The 17625-nt window shown below is 36.6% G+C and overlaps 1 protein-coding gene across 1 annotated transcript; it reads left to right on the top strand.

The window, feature by feature from the left end:
• The first annotated feature begins 10329 nt into the window (after nucleotides 1-10329).
• On the top strand, nucleotides 10330-15846 carry LOC130919130 (Krueppel-like factor 2). Its single transcript, XM_057841585.1, has 3 exons — nucleotides 10330-10475; nucleotides 12813-13551; nucleotides 15353-15846. Exons 1-3 carry the CDS (start codon nucleotides 10416-10418, stop codon nucleotides 15526-15528), a joined length of 975 nt encoding a protein of 324 aa, XP_057697568.1. The 5' UTR covers nucleotides 10330-10415; the 3' UTR covers nucleotides 15529-15846.
• The last annotated feature ends 1779 nt before the right edge of the window (nucleotides 15847-17625 follow it).

Genomic DNA, 17625 nt, shown 5'->3' with positions numbered 1-17625 from the left:
TCCTGCAATTAATCTTAATTTATCAACAGTTAATTATGCAACAGTTTGTTAGAACTTTTTTTAGGGGGGTAATTTAGAAGAAGGAAACTGGAAGTCATTTCTTTAGTCATGATTTCTCTACTAATCACAATTAATCTGTCATTCAACTTCTGGAGGAAGTCATTTAGAGATTTATTGTGAGAAAGAACCAGGAGGAAATGCAAATTTTCCCAAAATAAATCTCAATTAATCGCGATGAAGCCATCATTCAACTTTTTCAGGGGGTAATTTAGACGTTTATTGTAGAAGGAACTTTGAAGAAATGCAAATTTTTCCCAAAATGAATCTCATATAATCGCGATTAACCTACTCTGCAGGCCAAAAGTATTGGCACCCTTGCAATTCTGTCAGATAAGGCTCGCAATTTCTCCCAAAATGGGAGTAATGTCTTCAGTGATTTTCCTTGCAATGAAAAAACACAAAAGGGGCAGTTTTAAAATACTAAAGAGACAGAAGGGCAGTAATAAGTAAGAAAAAAAAATTATATATCATACAGTGCCTTGCAAAAGTATTCGGCCCCCTTGAACCTTGCAACCTTTCGCCACATTTCAGGCTTCAAACATAAAGATATAAAATTTCAATTTTTTGTCAAGAATCAACAACAAGTGGGACACAATCGTGAAGTGGAACAACATTTATTGGATAACTTAAACTTTTTTAACAAATAAAAAACTGAAAAGTGGGGCGTGCAATATTATTCGGCCCCCTTGCGTTAATACTTTGTGGCGCAACCTTTTGCTCCAATTACAGCTGCAAGTCGCTTGGGGTATGTTTCTATCAGTTTTGCACATGGAGAGACTGACATTCTTGCCCATTCTTCCTTGCAAAACAGCTCGAGCTCAGTGAGGTTGGATGGAGAGTGTTTGTGAACAGCAGTCTTCAGCTCTTTCCACAGATTCTCCATTGGATTCAGGTCTGGACTTTGACTTGACCATTCTAACACCTGGATACGTTTATTTTTGAACCATTCCATTGTAGATTTGGCTTTATGTTTTGGATCATTGTCCTGTTGGAAAATAAATCTCCGTCCCAGTCTCAGGTCTTGTGCAGATACCAACAGGTTTTCTTCCAGAATGTTCCTGTATTTGGCTGCATCCAACTTCCCGTCAATTTTAACCATCTTCCCTGTCCCTGCTGAAGAAAAGCAGGCCCAAACCATGATGCTGCCACCACCATGTTTGACAGTGGGGATGGTGTGTTCAGGGTGATGAGCTGTGTTGCTTTTACGCCAAACATATCGTTTTGCATTGTGGCCAAAAAGTTCCATTTTGGTTTCATCTGACCAGCGCACCTTCTTCCACATGTTTGGTGTGTCTCCCAGGTGGCTTGTGGCAAACTTTAAACGAGACATCTTTGAGAAATGGCTTTCTTCTTGCCACTCTTCCATAAAGGCCAGATTTGTGCAGTGTACGACTGATTGTTGTCCTATGGACAGACTCTCCCACCTCAGCTGTAGATCTCTGCAGTTCATCCAGAGTGATCATGGGCCTCTTGGATGCATCTCTGATCAGTTTTCTCCTTGTTTGAGAAGAAAGTTTGGAAGGACGGCCGGGTCTTGGTAGATTTGCAGTGGTCTGATGCTCCTTCCATTTCAATATGATGGCTTGCACAGTGCTCCTTGAGATGTTTAAAGCTTGGGAAATCCAAATCCGGCTTTAAACTTCTCCACAACAGTATCTCGGACCTGCCTGGTGTGTTCATAATGCTCTCTGCACTTTAAACAGAACCCTGAGACTATCACAGAGCAGGTGCATTTATACGGAGACTTGATTACACACAGGTGGATTGTATTTATCATCATCGGTCATTTAGGACAACATTGGATCATTCAGAGATCCTCACTGAACTTCTGGAGTGAGTTTGCTGCACTGAAAGTAGAGGGGCTGAATAATATTGCACGCCCCACTTTTCAGTTTTTTATTTTGTTAAAAAAGTTTAAATTATCCAATAAATGTTGTTCCACTTAACGATTGTGTCCCACTTGTTGTTGATTCTTGACAAAAAAAAAAATTAAATTTCATATCTTTATGTTTGAAGCCTGAAATGTGGCGAAAGGTTGCAAGATTCAAGGGGGCCGAATACTTTTGCAAGGCACTGTATATTATTATATATATGTTATATTCATTTCTTTAAAATTTTGAGAGGTCTTAAGACAAATGTTTATATTATTTGCATTCCTGGATAGTTAAGAGATTGTTAACAAGTTTGTATATTAATTGCTTATTTTAATATCATTTGAGTTATGTTCAAATATACAGTCCCTGACAAAAGTTTTTTCGCTTATTCATTTTGTAGAAACAATTGCTAACTAGACCTGCAAGCAGGACTGAATGGGCCCTTGCACTTTGGCGCAACTCGGACGTCACGCAGGTCGGGTGGTGGCAGACAGCCCCCCTCTAATCATCTAATGAGAACCTAACATGCTTTAAACTCGCTTCTTTTTTTGGGATGAGAAATTGTTTTGAGTTTTCGAGCATGCAATGGCCACAAATTCTGCTGCCACTAGTTGGCGCTACAGAGTCGATGCAAATGACCACTACTAACTAACTCCTTCTGTGACAAGGTCTCAAATGGGCACCCTGTTAATTGATAAAACATTTCACACTTGATCCAAAATACCCGATTTCCTGTTGGGTTTGGAATATGGGTTCAAGAGACATTTTGGAGCAGTTTTGCACAAGTTTCATTGCTCTACGTTAAAAAAACCTAATAGGAAACGCCTTTTTGAAAAATTCAAGGGGGCGCCACTGAGCCATTTTGTTACATTTTTTTGGTAACATGGCAAGATTATCGAAATCCACGCAAAGCCGCATGTATGTGCAAAATTTGGTGAGTTTTCGTGCATGTTCAGGCCTCCAAATGTAAACTATACTACAAATGGATAAAAATTTCACATTCGATCCAAAATACCCAATTTTCTGTTGGATTTGGAAAATGGGTGCAAGAGACTTTTTGGAACAGTTTGGCATAAGGTATGGACTCCCCAAATTTCATTGCACTATGTTGAAAAAACCCAATAGGAAAGGCCTTTTTTAAAACTCCTTTCTGTCGCCACTAGTTGGCACTGTAGAGTTGATGCAAATGACCCCTACAAGACCCTTCAGGGTATGACTCTCAACAAGCACGGGAAGTTTGGCGCAGATATGTTGTATAGCTGCCGAGTTATGACTGTTCGAAGTTTTTTGCGAGACAAATTGTTGACTGTCATTTTCACTTTCCTGTTTGGACACCTCCGCTTCAACGAAACCTCAATATTTTTCATCAGGCACCTGAACACAGGTCTTAACGCTCCGCTGATGCAGGTTTGAGGTCCACAGATTTTTTTCCCTTGGAGGAGGAACCTGTCTCGTTAAAAAAGGCATTTCCTGTTCTCACTATGGGGGGCTAGGTCTAATGGGTAATCTTTCAATGCACTCGTGTGAAGGGTGGGATACCGCACATACATGGCAGATATGAAAAAGATTGAACGTTGTGTTAATCATTTACTGAATTTGTCATTTTGCCGAAAAAATGGCCGACTTTGGCACCACGCCCAGGTCAGACCCGTGAATGAAAACACACCATTTTAGAAACTTAAGATCTCATATGTCTCCTGAACAGTCTCACCAATTTTAAAGATGATCCAACTAACTCCCTCGGCGAAAAGGTCTCAAATGTGCACCCTGTAAATCGTTAAAAATTTCATATTCGATCCAAAATAACCGATTTCCTGTTGGGTTTGGAATATGGGTGCCGATGCTTTTTTGGAGTGGTTTTGGACAAGGTATAGACTTAGAATTTCATTGATCTACGCTGACAGACCCTAATGTTATAGGCCAATTTTAAAATTTCAAGGGGGCGCCACTGAGCCATTTTGTTACATTTTTTTTTTTTTGCAACGTTGCAAAATGATGCAAATTTACAATTTTCCGCACGTATGTGCAAATTTTGGTGACTTTTCGTGCATGTTCAGGCAACCAAATTGGCCGTTTTCATTTGGCCTGAAAAAAATAAATAAAATCCTTTGCAAAACAATGGGGCCTTCGCACGCTTAGTGCTCGGGCCCTAATAACCTGACTTTTAATGACTCGATTGATTTCAGAAATGGCTCATAAGACCCTCCCAAATGATGTTGAATGTACAAAAATATATTTGTTTGACTGAAAAAATGATTTATCATTTAATGAAGACAAAGAGGTACATTTTTTGGCAAGACAAAAGTTTTGTCGCCTACAGAAAATAGTGTGAAAATTGAACAAAAAATGTACTTCAAATACAAAAATATGTTCCATAACATTAGTATCAGTAGTGGTGCTGTGAGATCCAAATTGAATATTTTGTATGACTTCCATGGGCTTCGGCAATGATTCATACAATTTGTTGATGAAGTCATCAAGAAATCAAAGAAAGCAGTCTCCCAGAGTTCATCAACATTCTTAGGTTTCGTCTTCCATGCTTCCTCTTTCATCCTGTTCATGTCTGGTGACTAGGCAGGCCAGTCCTGGAGGATCTTGATCTTCTTTGGCTTGAGGAACTTTGAGGTAGAGATTGAAGTATGTGATGGAGGTGCAGAATTTGTCCCTTTTTATGGTTAGGGATGTAAGAGGCAGCTAAGATTTGTTGATATTTCAGACTATTTACCAGTATGTTGCCTTCTACCCTGCAGATCTCTCGCACACCCCCATACTGGATGTAACCCCAGACCATGATTTTGCCACCATTAAACTTCAGTGTTTTCTGAGTGAATCTCAGATCCTTGCTAGCTCCAGTAGGTCTCCTGCAATATTTGCGGCGACTGTGGTGTAATTCAATGGAAGATTCATCTGAAAAATCCACCTTTCGCCACAAAACAGTGAGGTTTGGTGGTGGCAAAATCATGGTCTGGGGTTACATCCAGTATGGGGGTGTGCGAGAGGTCTGCAGAGTAGAAGGTAACATAAATAGTCTGAAATATCAACAAATCTTAGCTGCCTCTTACATTCCTAACCATAAAAAGGGACAAATTCTGCAGCAGGATGGTACTTCAATCTCTACCTCAAAGTTCCTCGAGGCAAAGAAGATCCAGATCATCCAGGACTGGTCAGCCCAGTCACCAGATATGAACAGGATGAAAGAGGAAGCATGGAAGACGAAAGCCAAGAATGTTGATCAACTCTGGGAGGCATGCAAGACTGCTTTCTTTGATCTTCCTGATGACTTCATCAATAAATTGTATGAATCCTTGCCGAACCGCATGGATGCAGTCCTTCAAGACAATGGAAGTCGTACAAAGTATTAAATTTGGATCTCACAGCACCACTACTTAATTGGCTTATGTTATGTAACATATTTTTGTAGTCAAAGTACACTTTTTATTCAATTTTCACACTACTTTCTGTAGGCGACATAACTTTTGACCTTTATGTCTTCATTTAATGATTCTGAAACCAATTGGATCATTAAAAGTCAGGTTATTAGCAATTGTTTGTACAAAATGGATGAGCGACAAGACTTGCCAGGGACTGTAGATTAAAAGTGCAAAAATAAATTTGACAATTTAATTGAGACATTTATTCTGGAAGTTTTAAAACGTTTTTTTAGTAGTTTTTTGGAGAAAAAAAAAAAAAAAAGTTGAATGGAACAGTGGTTAGGGTTAGGGTTAGGGTTAGCCAATAGATATGAGAGTTGGTAGAAGTCAATACGGATGTATTTTGCATTGATTATTTAGCCTATCAATTAAATAGGTTTATATTTGTGAGAAATGTAGCTTTGAAGAACACAAATTTTCCCAAATTAATCTCAATAAATGGTGATTAAGGTCTCGTTACATATATTTTGGGGGAAGTGTGTGTGTGTGTGTGTGTGTGTGTGGGGAGGGGGTATGTAAAAAAATGGTGAAAAAATGGGGGGTTGGGGGGAGTATTCAGACATTTATTGTGTAAGGAACCTGAAAAAATGTGAAATTTTTCAAAAATAATCTCTATTAATTGTGATTAAGGTCTTTTTTTCGGAGGGGGGGGGCGGGGGGTGATGAAATACACATTGCTCCAAAGTAAAATTTTTTTGGAGGGGTATTCAAACAGTAATTGCAAAACACACATTTTCCCAGATTAATCTCAGTTGTGATTTGTCTTTTGTGTGTGTGTGTGTGTGTGTGTGTGTGCAAGGGGGGGGGGGTCCGGTCTAGAAAAAAAAAAATCAGAATTAATCCATTATTATTTAATTAATTTATGGGGGTGGGGTGCAGACATTTATTGCTGAAGGAACCTGGAAAAAATGCAAAATTTTCAGAAATATTCTCAATTAATTGTGGTTAAGGTCTTTTTTTTGGGGGGGGGGGGGGGGTAAATAAATGCACAATTCTCCAAATAAATTTTTTTGGAGGGGTATTCAAACAGTAATTGCAAAACACACATTTTCCCAGATTAATCTCAATTGTGATTTGTCTTTTTTGTGTGTGTGGGTGTGTGTGTGCAAGGGGGGGGGGGTCCGGTCTAGAAAAAAAAAATTCAGAATTAATCTATTATTATTTAATTAATTTATGGGGGTGGGGTGCAGACATTTATTGCTGAAGGAACCTGGAAAAAATGCAAAATTTTCAGAAATATTCTCAATTAATTGTGGTTAAGGTTTTTTTTTTTTTTTGGGGGGGGGGGGGGGTAAATAAATGCACAATTCTCCAAATAAAATTTTTTGGGGGGGTGGGTCTAGAAAAAAAATGTTGAAAAAATGGGGGCGGGGGTGTATTCAGACATTTATTGTACAAGTAACCTGAAGGAAATGCATATTTTCCCAATCTCAATAAATAGTGATTAATCTATCATTCAATGTAGTTTATTTATTTATTTTTTTGGGTTCAGAAAAAAAATTCAGAATTAATCTTTTATTAATCTTATTTTATGAATGGGATGGGGAAGGGGGAAACATAATGTCAATTAATTGTGATTAAAGTCTTTCTTCCTGCCTCTTACATTCCTAACCATAAAAAGGGACAAATTCTGCAGCAGGATGGTGCTCCATCGCATACTTCAATCTCTACCTCAAAGTTCCTCAAGGCAAAGAAGAATCAAGATCCTACAGGACTGGCCGGCCCAGTCACCGGATGAAAGAGGAAGCATGGAAGACGAAACCCAAGAATGTTGATGAACTCTGGGAGGACTGCTTTCTTTGATTTCTTGATGACTTCATCAACAAATTGTATGAATCCTTGCCGAAGCCCATGGAAGTCATACAAAATATTCAATTTGGATCTCACAGCACCACTACTTAATTGGCTTATGTTATGTAACATATTTTTGTATTTGAAGTACATTTTTTGTTCAATTTTCACACTACTTTCTGTAGGCGACAAAACTTTTGTCTTGCCAAATTTGACCCTTATGTCTTCATTAAATGATCAATCATTTTTCAGTGAAGCAAATATATTTTTGTACATTCAACATCATTTGGGAGGGTCTTATGAACCATTTCTGAAACCAATTGAATCATTAAAAGTCAGCAATTGTTTCTACAAAATGGATAAGCGACAAGACTTTTGTCAGGGACTGTACACAAATTTTCCCTAAGATTAATCTCGACTAATTCCGATTAATCTATCATTCCATTTTTGTTTTTGTTGGTGGGCGGGATGTCATTTCAAACATTGCGTGTTTGTTTCAAATCTGCAGTTTGGGCGTTATAACGAGATCATCTTGGGTCAATGCTCAAAACGCTGTGAACTCATTGGCTGCTAGCCACTGACGCCTTAGACGTCTAATTTGCCTAAAAGGAAATCACTTTGCAAGTACCAGAGTGCTTTCTGGTCCAAGTACCCAATGTAGCCCTGCCAGCGAATGTAAGAATGGAAATCAGAAACAAGTACAGGTACTAGGCCTGGCATGCAAAAATGAGGACATGGCGCTCGTGTCAATGTCTTGAGTCACATAGCCCGAAGGCTCTCCTCGGAGCGGGTGCCAACGTCTGGTTGGCACGGTAGGGCGCGTGACGCACGGCCGCCGTTCTTGCTAGCCGAGCGATCCCATAATTAGCGACTTTCCTTAACAATCTAAGTACACGGCGTCCCCAGCCACATACGCCCAATTGCGTGTTGGACATTATCAGAAATGTAAACAAAGTGGAGAACAGGATTGTGACAACACCGAATCATTTTTTTCTTTCTTTTCTTGCATTATCCTGCAATAAATCGTGATTAATTTATCCGTAGATAGAATCAACCAGACTTTTTTTTTTTTTAATAGCAGGCAACAAGTTAACATAAGGCTAAATACTGAAATATTCTTATTTATTGAAATTATTTTAAAATTATTTATTTTTTTAACATTTATTTAGCTTAAATGTAAAAAAAAAAAGTAATATTATTATTTATTTAAAATTATATATTTAAATATATATATATTATATTATGAATACAAACAAAAAACATTAGATATTTAAAATGTCTTCTTGAATTAAATTTCTAAAAAAAAAAATGCAATGAATATTATTATTAATTTAAGATGCCTATTCATTTTTTAATTGTATAAAAAAAACAACATTAAGTTATATAGTATATATTTTCTTTTGTATTTTTTATGAACAAAATACCAATGAAAAAAAGGCAAATATTTTTACTTAATTTCTTTCAATTGTTAAATTTAAATTAAAAACAAAAACAGCAATTAATAATATTATCTATTTAAAATGTTCATTCATTTCTTATTTCATACTAAATATATAGTTAGTTTTTTTTCTTTACATTTCTTAATTAAAAAAAAAAATATTTTTATTTTTTAATTGTTAATTCAATTTAAAAAACTGCAATTCAGTTTTATTATGTTGTAAGTATTTATGTTTAGACATTTTTTTATTTTATAAATAAAGAGAATAGGAATTTAGATTTTTTAAAAAAAAAACATTTTTAATGAATAGAAATGAAAAAACAGTAAAAAAAAATTAAAATTTTTTAAATAGTTAAATTTCAAACACTGCAATTAATATCAGTTATTTAAATGTTTATTTTTTATTTTATAATTACAGATTATTTATAAAGTTAGTATACATATGTGTGTGTATATATATATATATATATTATATTTTTTATGAACAAAAAAGAAAAAGTAAATATTTCTATTTAGTTTCTTTTTGAATTGTTAAATTTTCAAAAAAAACTGCAATTATCCATCCATCCATTATCTTCCGCTTGTTCCAAACTGCAATTAATAATTTTATTTATTTGAAATGTTTCTTTTTTTCTTCATTTTATAATAAAAGAAAATATAAATTTAGAATTTAAAAAAAAATTTTTTTAGTGAATTAAAAAAAAACTAAATATTTTTATTTAATTTCTTTTTTAAATGGTTAAATGTCAAAACCTGCAATTAACATCAGTTATTTAAAATGTTTAATTTTTATTTTATAATTAAAGATTACTTATAAAGTTAGTATATTTTTTTCATTTTTTTTATGAACAAAAAAAGAAAAGTAAATATTTTTATTTTTATTGTTGAATTGAAAAAACTGCAATTAATATCATTTACTTAAAATGTTTGTTCATTTTTTATTCTATAATTAGAGAAATTATTCGTAAACTTATTATTATTTTTTTTTTTTATACATTTTTTAGGAACAAAAAACAAAATAAAAAAAGGGTGAATATTTTTATTTAATTTATTTTTTAAGTTGTTAAAAAAAACTGCAGTGTATATTTTTATTGCTTTAAAATGAATATTAATTTATTTTATAATTAAAGAGAATATAAAGTTAGTATACATTTTTTTTACATTTTTTAAATGAACCAAAAATAATAAAAAGGTAAATATCTTTATTTTATTTTAAAATAGTTACATTTAGAAAACTGTTTAATTTTTTTTAAAAATAAAATCAAAAGACGTAGTTTAAAAAAAAAGTTATTTATTATTAGTGCTATTTTATGCTATTTCTCAACTTTATAAGTGTTATTAAGGGTACAGCGTGTATATCTGTTTTCGTTCATTTTCATAACCATTTTGGACGTCTATCCCTGTCAATGGCGGGCAACGACAAATGATCTGAAACTGTGCAAGAGGAGCTTTTGATATTTAACTTGCTTGAAATGATTTATGTATTGATTATTGTATTGATTTAAATGTGATTTTTATGATCTTCATGTGATGTAAAGCACTTTGAATTGCCTTGTGCTATATAAATAAATGTGCCTTGCCTTGCCTTGAAAATCTTGTTTGGACATCTTTCAGCCTCAATTTGTGGCGCGGAGGAGGAGGGGCCGCAAAGGGGGCGCGGTCAAGGGGCGGAGTCAACCCGGCAAGGAGGAGAATAAAAGCAGCCGGTTGAAGACAGTTGTTCACATTCCACAGCTGCTCTCCATCTCGAAAGGAGCGAGCGGACGGCTCGCCATCGGCTAACTTTTTTGACAAGTTTTGCCTTTTAAGATAAAAGCAAATATGGCTGCAAGCGGAACCATTTTACCCTCCTTCTCCACTTTTTCCATGCATAAGGAAGATGTAAGTCATTCATTTTCCTTGACTCCATTATTTTGATAGTCTGTTAACTTGTTTCCTGCCATTGACAAGGACGGGATTTTTTTTTAAATGGCTGTGAATGATCATCTTTCAGAGACATTGATGGTAATTGCAATGGCAATTTATTTGGACTGGGAGGAAAAATGTGAAATATTCTCGTATCTAGTTATTTAGGTTTTTCAAATTTAATTAATAATAATTAATATTTGCATCTAATGATTATGTGCAGAACAAATTTTTGAATGATTATGAGGCATTTCCAGGTTACCTTCTTTTGATTTTTGGTCACTTTCTTAAGATTTTAGCCATTTCTGGGTACGTTTTGGGTCACTTTACTTTGAATTTTAGGGTACTGACAGGTCACTTCCTGTTGACTTTTGGGTCACTTGCTGATGATTTTGGTTAGTGGAATTATCAGGTTCCTTCCTGTACATTTTGGGGTCACTATATTTTGAATTTAAGGGTAGCTACGGATCACATCCTGTTGATTTTGGGTCACTTTCTGATGATTTTTGGGCTGAGGGATGCCCGGGTTTCTTCCTGTACTTTTTGGGTTACTTTATTGTGAATTTTAGCGTACTTACAGGTCTCTTTCTGATGACTTTGGGTCACTTCCTGTTGATTTTTGGTCATTTTCTGATGATTTTGGCGTAGGAGATTTCGGGGTACCTTCATGTACTTTTTAGGTTACTTTATTTTGAATTTTAGGGTGCTTACGGGTCGTTTCCTGTACATTTTGGGTCACTTCATTGTTAATTTTAGGGTACTTACAGGTCACTTGGTGTTGATTTTAGTTCACTTTCTGACGATTTTGGGCTGAGGGATGCACAGGTCTCTTCCTGTACATTTTGGGTCACTTCATCGTTAATTTTAGGGTACTTACAGGCCTCTTCCTGCAGACTTCGGGGCACTTCCTGATGATTTTTGGCTTGGGGGATTTCTAAGTACCTTCCTGTACATTTTGGGTCACTTCACTTTGAATTTTAGGGTAGTTACAGGTCACTTCTTTGTTGATTTTTGGTCATTTTCTGATCATTTTCACCTGGGGGGGATTAGCAGGTTCCTTCCTGTACATTTTGGGTCACTTCATTTTGAATTTTAGGGTAGCTACAGGTCACTTCCTGTTGATTTTTGGTCATTTTCTGATGATTTTGGCCTGTGGGGGTATCTGTGTCTCTTCCTGTACATTTTGGGTCACTTCGTAGTTAATTTGAGGGTACTTACAGGTCTCTTCCTGTTAACTTAGGGTCACTTCCTGTTGATTTTGGTCATTTTTTGGATGATTTTTGGCCTCTGGGATTTCTGGGTACCTTACTTTATTTTGAATTTTAGGGTACTTACAGATCACTTCCTGTTGATTTTTGGTCATTTTCTGTTGATTTTTGCCTGGGGGGATTTCTGGGTATCCTACTGTGCTTTTTGGGTTACTTTATTTAGTTTTAGGGTAGCTACGGGTCAGTTCATGTTGATTTTTGGGTCACTTCCTGTTCATTTCAGGTCACTTTCTAATGATTTTGGCCTGGGAGATTTCTGGGTACCTGACTGTACTTTTTAGGTTATTTTATTTAGAATTTTAGGGTACTTTCGGGTAGCTTCCTGTTGATTTTGGGTCACTTTCTGAGAAATTTAGCCTGGGGGATTCCCGGGTACCATCCTTTACATTTTGGGTCACTTTATTTTGAATTTGAGTGTACTTCCAGGTCACTTCCTTTTAATTTTGGCCTAAGGAACTCCTGTGTCACTTCCTGTAGATTTTGGGTCACTTCATTGTTCACTTTTGGGTACTTACGGGTCACTTCCTGATGATTTTGGGTCAATTTGTTTGAAAATTTTTGGGTACTTATGGGTTACTTCCTGTTGATTTTTGGTCTCTTTTGGAAGATTTTGGCTGAGGGGATTCCTTATACATTTTTTGTTCACTTCATTGTTAATTTTAGGCTACTTACAGGTCATTTCCTGTTGACGTTGGGTCACTTTTCTGATGATTTTGTTCTGGGGCATTCACGTGTCCCTTTCTGTACATTTTAGCTCACTTCATTGTTACTTTAAGGGTACTTATGTGTCACTTTGTATTGATTTTGGGTCACTTCATGTTGTGTTTGGGTCACTTTCAGAAGATTATATCCTGGGGCATTCCCGGGACCCTTTGAGTACATTTTGGGTCATTTCCTTTTGTATTCTAGTGTTCTTACAGGTGACTTCTTGTTGACTTCCTGTACATCTATGGTCATTTTCAGACGGTTTTAGGGCAATGCCAAGTAATTTCTTGTTCACTGGTTACTTCCTGTTGAGATTGACGTCCAAATTTTTTTCCCACAGGTGTGGAGGGGACCCGTAAAGGAGGACGAGGACATAGACACCTTCCTGGACTTTGACTTCATCCTGGCTCACAGCACAGATAACGTCGTCGACTCGTACCGGACGGCGGGTGTCGGGGCGCCCGGGTACCGAGGTCAAGACTTTGAGCCCTTGCCAGAGTTGGCCCCTCCCCCCGCGTGCCCCCCTCACCCCCCGCCGCCTTACAGCAGCCTGATGGCCGAGCTGCTGCGGTGCGACACGGACGTAGACGCGTACCAGTCCAGTGCTGTTCGGGGACGCTTCTTTGCGTGCCCCTCGGGAGCGTCCCCCAACCTGGGACGTTCCTTCCCGTGTGTCAAAATGGAGCCCGATGTCTACGGGCCGCCGCCGGGCGCCGTCCCGCAGATCTTCGAGGTGAAGCGGGAAGGCGGCGCGAGGTCTTGCGCTCTATCCAATCACCGACCCCAACCGACGAGCTCGCCGCACCTTGGCAGCGGACTCCCGACGCCGCCACTCAGCCCCGACGACGCGTTGACCTTCAACTGCCAGTTCCAGTTTCCCTTTCCGTGCCGCTATGCCACTTCATATGAGACGCCGCAGCCGCCAACACCGCCCTCGTCGCCGCTGGACGCCACGACCCGCAGAGGGCGGCGTTCCTGGCCCCGCAAACGCAACGCCACCCACTCGTGCACCTACGCCGGATGCGGAAAGACGTACACTAAGAGCTCACACCTCAAGGCGCACCTGAGAACGCATACAGGTAAGCTGGATTAAGCCAAGCCAAGCGGGACGGGCGTCGTCACTCGGCGGTCATTTTGAGACAGGGCTGTTCAATACACGTAGCATTATAGACAATGTTGTGTGTACTTTGAAATAGTTTGTATTTTAATAATTCTTCTATTCAAGTTAAAAGGCAGTAAATTTTTGTGCACTTAACTCACTCATTGCCATTGACAGCTATATGCGTCTAATCCATTTTGATTTATAGTCAGAAAATGCAAAAAATCCCCCAAAAATGTAGTTTTTTTGTTTTGTTAACTTACAACAATGTAATAAGGACTTTTTAAATTAAAAAAAAATGGAGAAAAATGTTTAACTCTTTGTTATGCAGTCATATTTAAAGAAATCTCTTGAACACATACACAAAAAATGGATTAAGAGAATGTTTTTAATTAAATTATTTTTTATTTATTTTATTCCTTTGCTTTTCTTTAAGATGTTTTAAAAAAATAACGAATGACAAGAATTTTCCCCCCCCTTGTTTGTATTTTTAATTTATAAAAAAATAAACGAGGTAATCATTACTATTATCGCAATCAATGCGTTTTTTTCTCCCAGTTTAAACAGATTGGACGTCTATCGCTGTCAATGGCAGCCATTGTGTACATCCATGAAATAACATTAAAACAGTTAAAAAATATATATATATATATGTTTATTCTTGGTTATATTTCTATGTGATATATTTATTCAATACAAGAAAACCCTTTTATATAAAAATATGTAATAGTTTTATAAATATGAATACTTTCCCGAAGTTTGAAAAAACTAACTATAAATTAGATTTTAAAAAAATATCTTAAATTTCTTCTCTAAAGGTTAAAAAAAAAACAATACCTTCTAAATATTTTTTAATGTGTAGTTTTGTTTAAAAAAATGTTTAAAGATAAATCTTGTGACCTTTCATTTTTTTCTTTTTAATCAATAATTTTATATAACTTATTTGTTGCCATTGATGGTGAAAGAAATGAGTTAAAAACATAGGAAATCATTGACTTAACCCATGCAGAGAAATCCTCTGTTGCAAGATGGCTGCCAATTAGTACATTTATGAAATAACATTACCGCTGTTAAAATATATATATATATATATATTTACTAATATTTTGAAGTTGTATTCCTATGAAATTTCCAGATTTTACAAGATTAAATCGAAATTATTTTTTATACAAAAAACCAGAATAAAATAATAAAGTTTCTTCTTTAATGGATAATTAAATTTTTGTGGTTACAAAAAAATCTGAATAATTGCAAAATCTGATTTTCCAAGATAAATCTTTTTCGCTTTGAGATTAAAAAAAAAAAAAAAAAAAATCCTTTTGGAACATGAGTTAAGAACGTACAAAACCACTCGCTTAACCCATGCGAAAAAGTCCTGTTGCAAGATGGCCGCCAATGAGTACATTAAAGCAGTTAAAAAAAAAAAAAAAAAACATTACAAATAATTTTATATTCCTGTGAGATTTCCAGATTATGGGGTTCAAGATTATAATTTTTAAACATATTTTCCCAGATTAAAAACAAATATTTCTAAATCATAAAAAAACATCTTTAAAGGATAGTGAGTGGTTAACTTTTCTAAATAATAATAATAAAAAAACAAAACCTTATTTGTTGCCATTGACTGTGATAGACGTCCAATTTATTTGGAATCTAGGTAAGAACGTTCAAAATCACTCACTTTACCCATGCTGTGAAGTTCTCTGTCGCAAGATGGCCGCCGATCACTTCTGCCGTCCGTACATGATACTTACGGGCTTTCTTTGGTTTGTTTTTCCTAGGAGAAAAGCCCTATCACTGCACGTGGGAAGGTTGCGGCTGGAAGTTCGCCCGCTCGGACGAGCTGACACGTCACTTCCGCAAGCACACCGGGCACCGCCCCTTCCAGTGTCACCTGTGCGAGCGCGCTTTCTCCCGCTCGGACCACCTGGCCTTGCACATGAAGAGACACATGTGAACCCGCGACTAGTGGCCGCTTCTTGACGACACAGGGAGCCGAGCCGCTACTTCACAAAGCCGAGAAGAAGACAAGCGTTGCACACCTGCTTCTCGTGCAGCGAGACGGCGCCCCCGCGTGGACAGGACAATAAAAACGACGTTTTGCTGCAAAACTGCTTTTCGTGACGGTGTCGAACATGAACTGAGAACATTTGTTTGTAAATACAAAGAGGAAAAATGTAAATAGTGCTATTTTTATGTGTGTAATTAAACATGAGACAACAAAGAGATTTTCGTTGAATTTTCTTGATGGGTTACATGACACATAATTGAAAGGACAAGACGATTATTAAAAGAGCCTTACATGCAATTATTATTATTATTTTTTTAGAGAACTGCACATTTCCCTAAATTAATATAATTCTTGATTAAGGTCTCCATTTTTTTTTTTTTTTTTACTGGAAAAGATGCACATTTCCAAAAATAAAAGTCGATCTATTATTTTTTTTTTAGGGGGGGGAGGTGTTCAGACATGTATTGTAGCGGTAACCTGAAGGAAATGCGAATTTTCCCAAAATTAATATCAATCATGATTAACAGCTCACTCAATTTTTCAGTTATTTTTGGATGGGGGGGCGGTCTGGAAGATTTCCCCAAATCAATATTAATCTATTATTCTTAGTTGTTTGTTTTGGGGTTCAGGGGGTTGGGGGTCTGGAAGAAATGCACATTTCTCCAAATTTATTATTAATTTTTTTTTGGGGGGGGGGGGGGGGTTCAGACTATTATTGTAGTGGAAATCTGGAGTAAATGCTTTTTTAAAAAATTTCTCTTGGGTGGAGGGCCGTCTGGAAGATTTCCCAAAATAATAACATCTATTATTGTTAGGTTTGTTTTGTTTTTGTTTTTTTTTTTGGGGGGGGGGCAGACAATTAATGTAGCGGTAAACTGGAGGGAATGCAAATTTTCCCTAAATTAATCTCAATCATGAGGGCTCACTCAGTTTTTCAATAATTTTGGATAGGGGGGCGGTTGTCTGGAAGATTTCCCCAAATTAATATTAATCTAATATTCTTATTTCTTTTTCATTGGGGGGGGGCATTCAGGCATCTATTGTGCCGGGAACCTGAAGGAAATGCAAATTTGTCCCAAATTAATTTCATCATGATTAAGGGTTTACTTTTTTTTTTTTTTTGTAAATTAGGGTTTTAAATTAATTACAGTTTAATTTTTTTTTCTGGAAGAAATGCACATTTCTCCAAATTATTTTATTATCAATCTTTTTTCTTTGGGGGGGGGGGTTCAGACAATTATTGTAGTGGGAACCTGGAGTAAATGCTTTTTTTTCCTTTTCTATTTCTCTTGGGTGGAGGGCCGTCTGGAAGATTTCCCAAAATTAATATTCATCTATTATTGTTAGGTTTTGTTGTGTTTTTTTTTTTTTTTTGGGGGGGGGGGGGGGGGGATCAGACAATTAATGTAGCGGTAAACTGGAGGGAATGCAAATTTTCCCTAAATTAATCTCAATCATGAGGGCTCACTCAATTTTTCAATAATTTAGGATGGGGGGGGGGCGGTTGTCTGGAAGATTTCCCCAAATTAATATTAATCTAATATTCTTATTTCTTTTTCATTGGGGTGGGGGGGGGCATTCAGGCATCTATTGTGCCGGGAACATGAAGGAAATGCAAATTTGTCCCAAATTAATTTCATCATGATTAAGGGTTTACTCTTTTTTTTAATTAGGGTTTTAAATTCATTAGTTGTTGTTTTTTTTTTTTTGGGGGGGGGGGGTCTGGAAGAAATGCACATATCTCCAAATTATTATTATTATTTTGGGCGGGGGGGGGGGGGGGGTCAGACAATTATTGTAGCGGAAACTTGGAGTAAATCCAATTTTTAAAAATTTTTATTTACTTTTGGGTGTAGGGCGGTCTGGAAGATTTCTTCAAATTAGCATTCACCTATTTTTGTTAGTTTTTTTTATTGGGGGGGGCGAAGAAATGCACATTTCACCACATTTTTTTTGAGAGGGGGGCTGGGGGTATTCAGACATTTATTGTAGAGGGAACCTGGAGGAAATGCAACATTTTCCCATAATTATTTTCAATTTATC

Source organism: Corythoichthys intestinalis, chromosome 7 (genome assembly GCF_030265065.1).
Source record: "Corythoichthys intestinalis isolate RoL2023-P3 chromosome 7, ASM3026506v1, whole genome shotgun sequence".
NCBI lineage: Eukaryota > Metazoa > Chordata > Actinopteri > Syngnathiformes > Syngnathidae > Corythoichthys > Corythoichthys intestinalis.
Note: the sequence above shows the minus strand (reverse complement) of the source record. Positions and strands in the feature narration are given on the sequence as shown.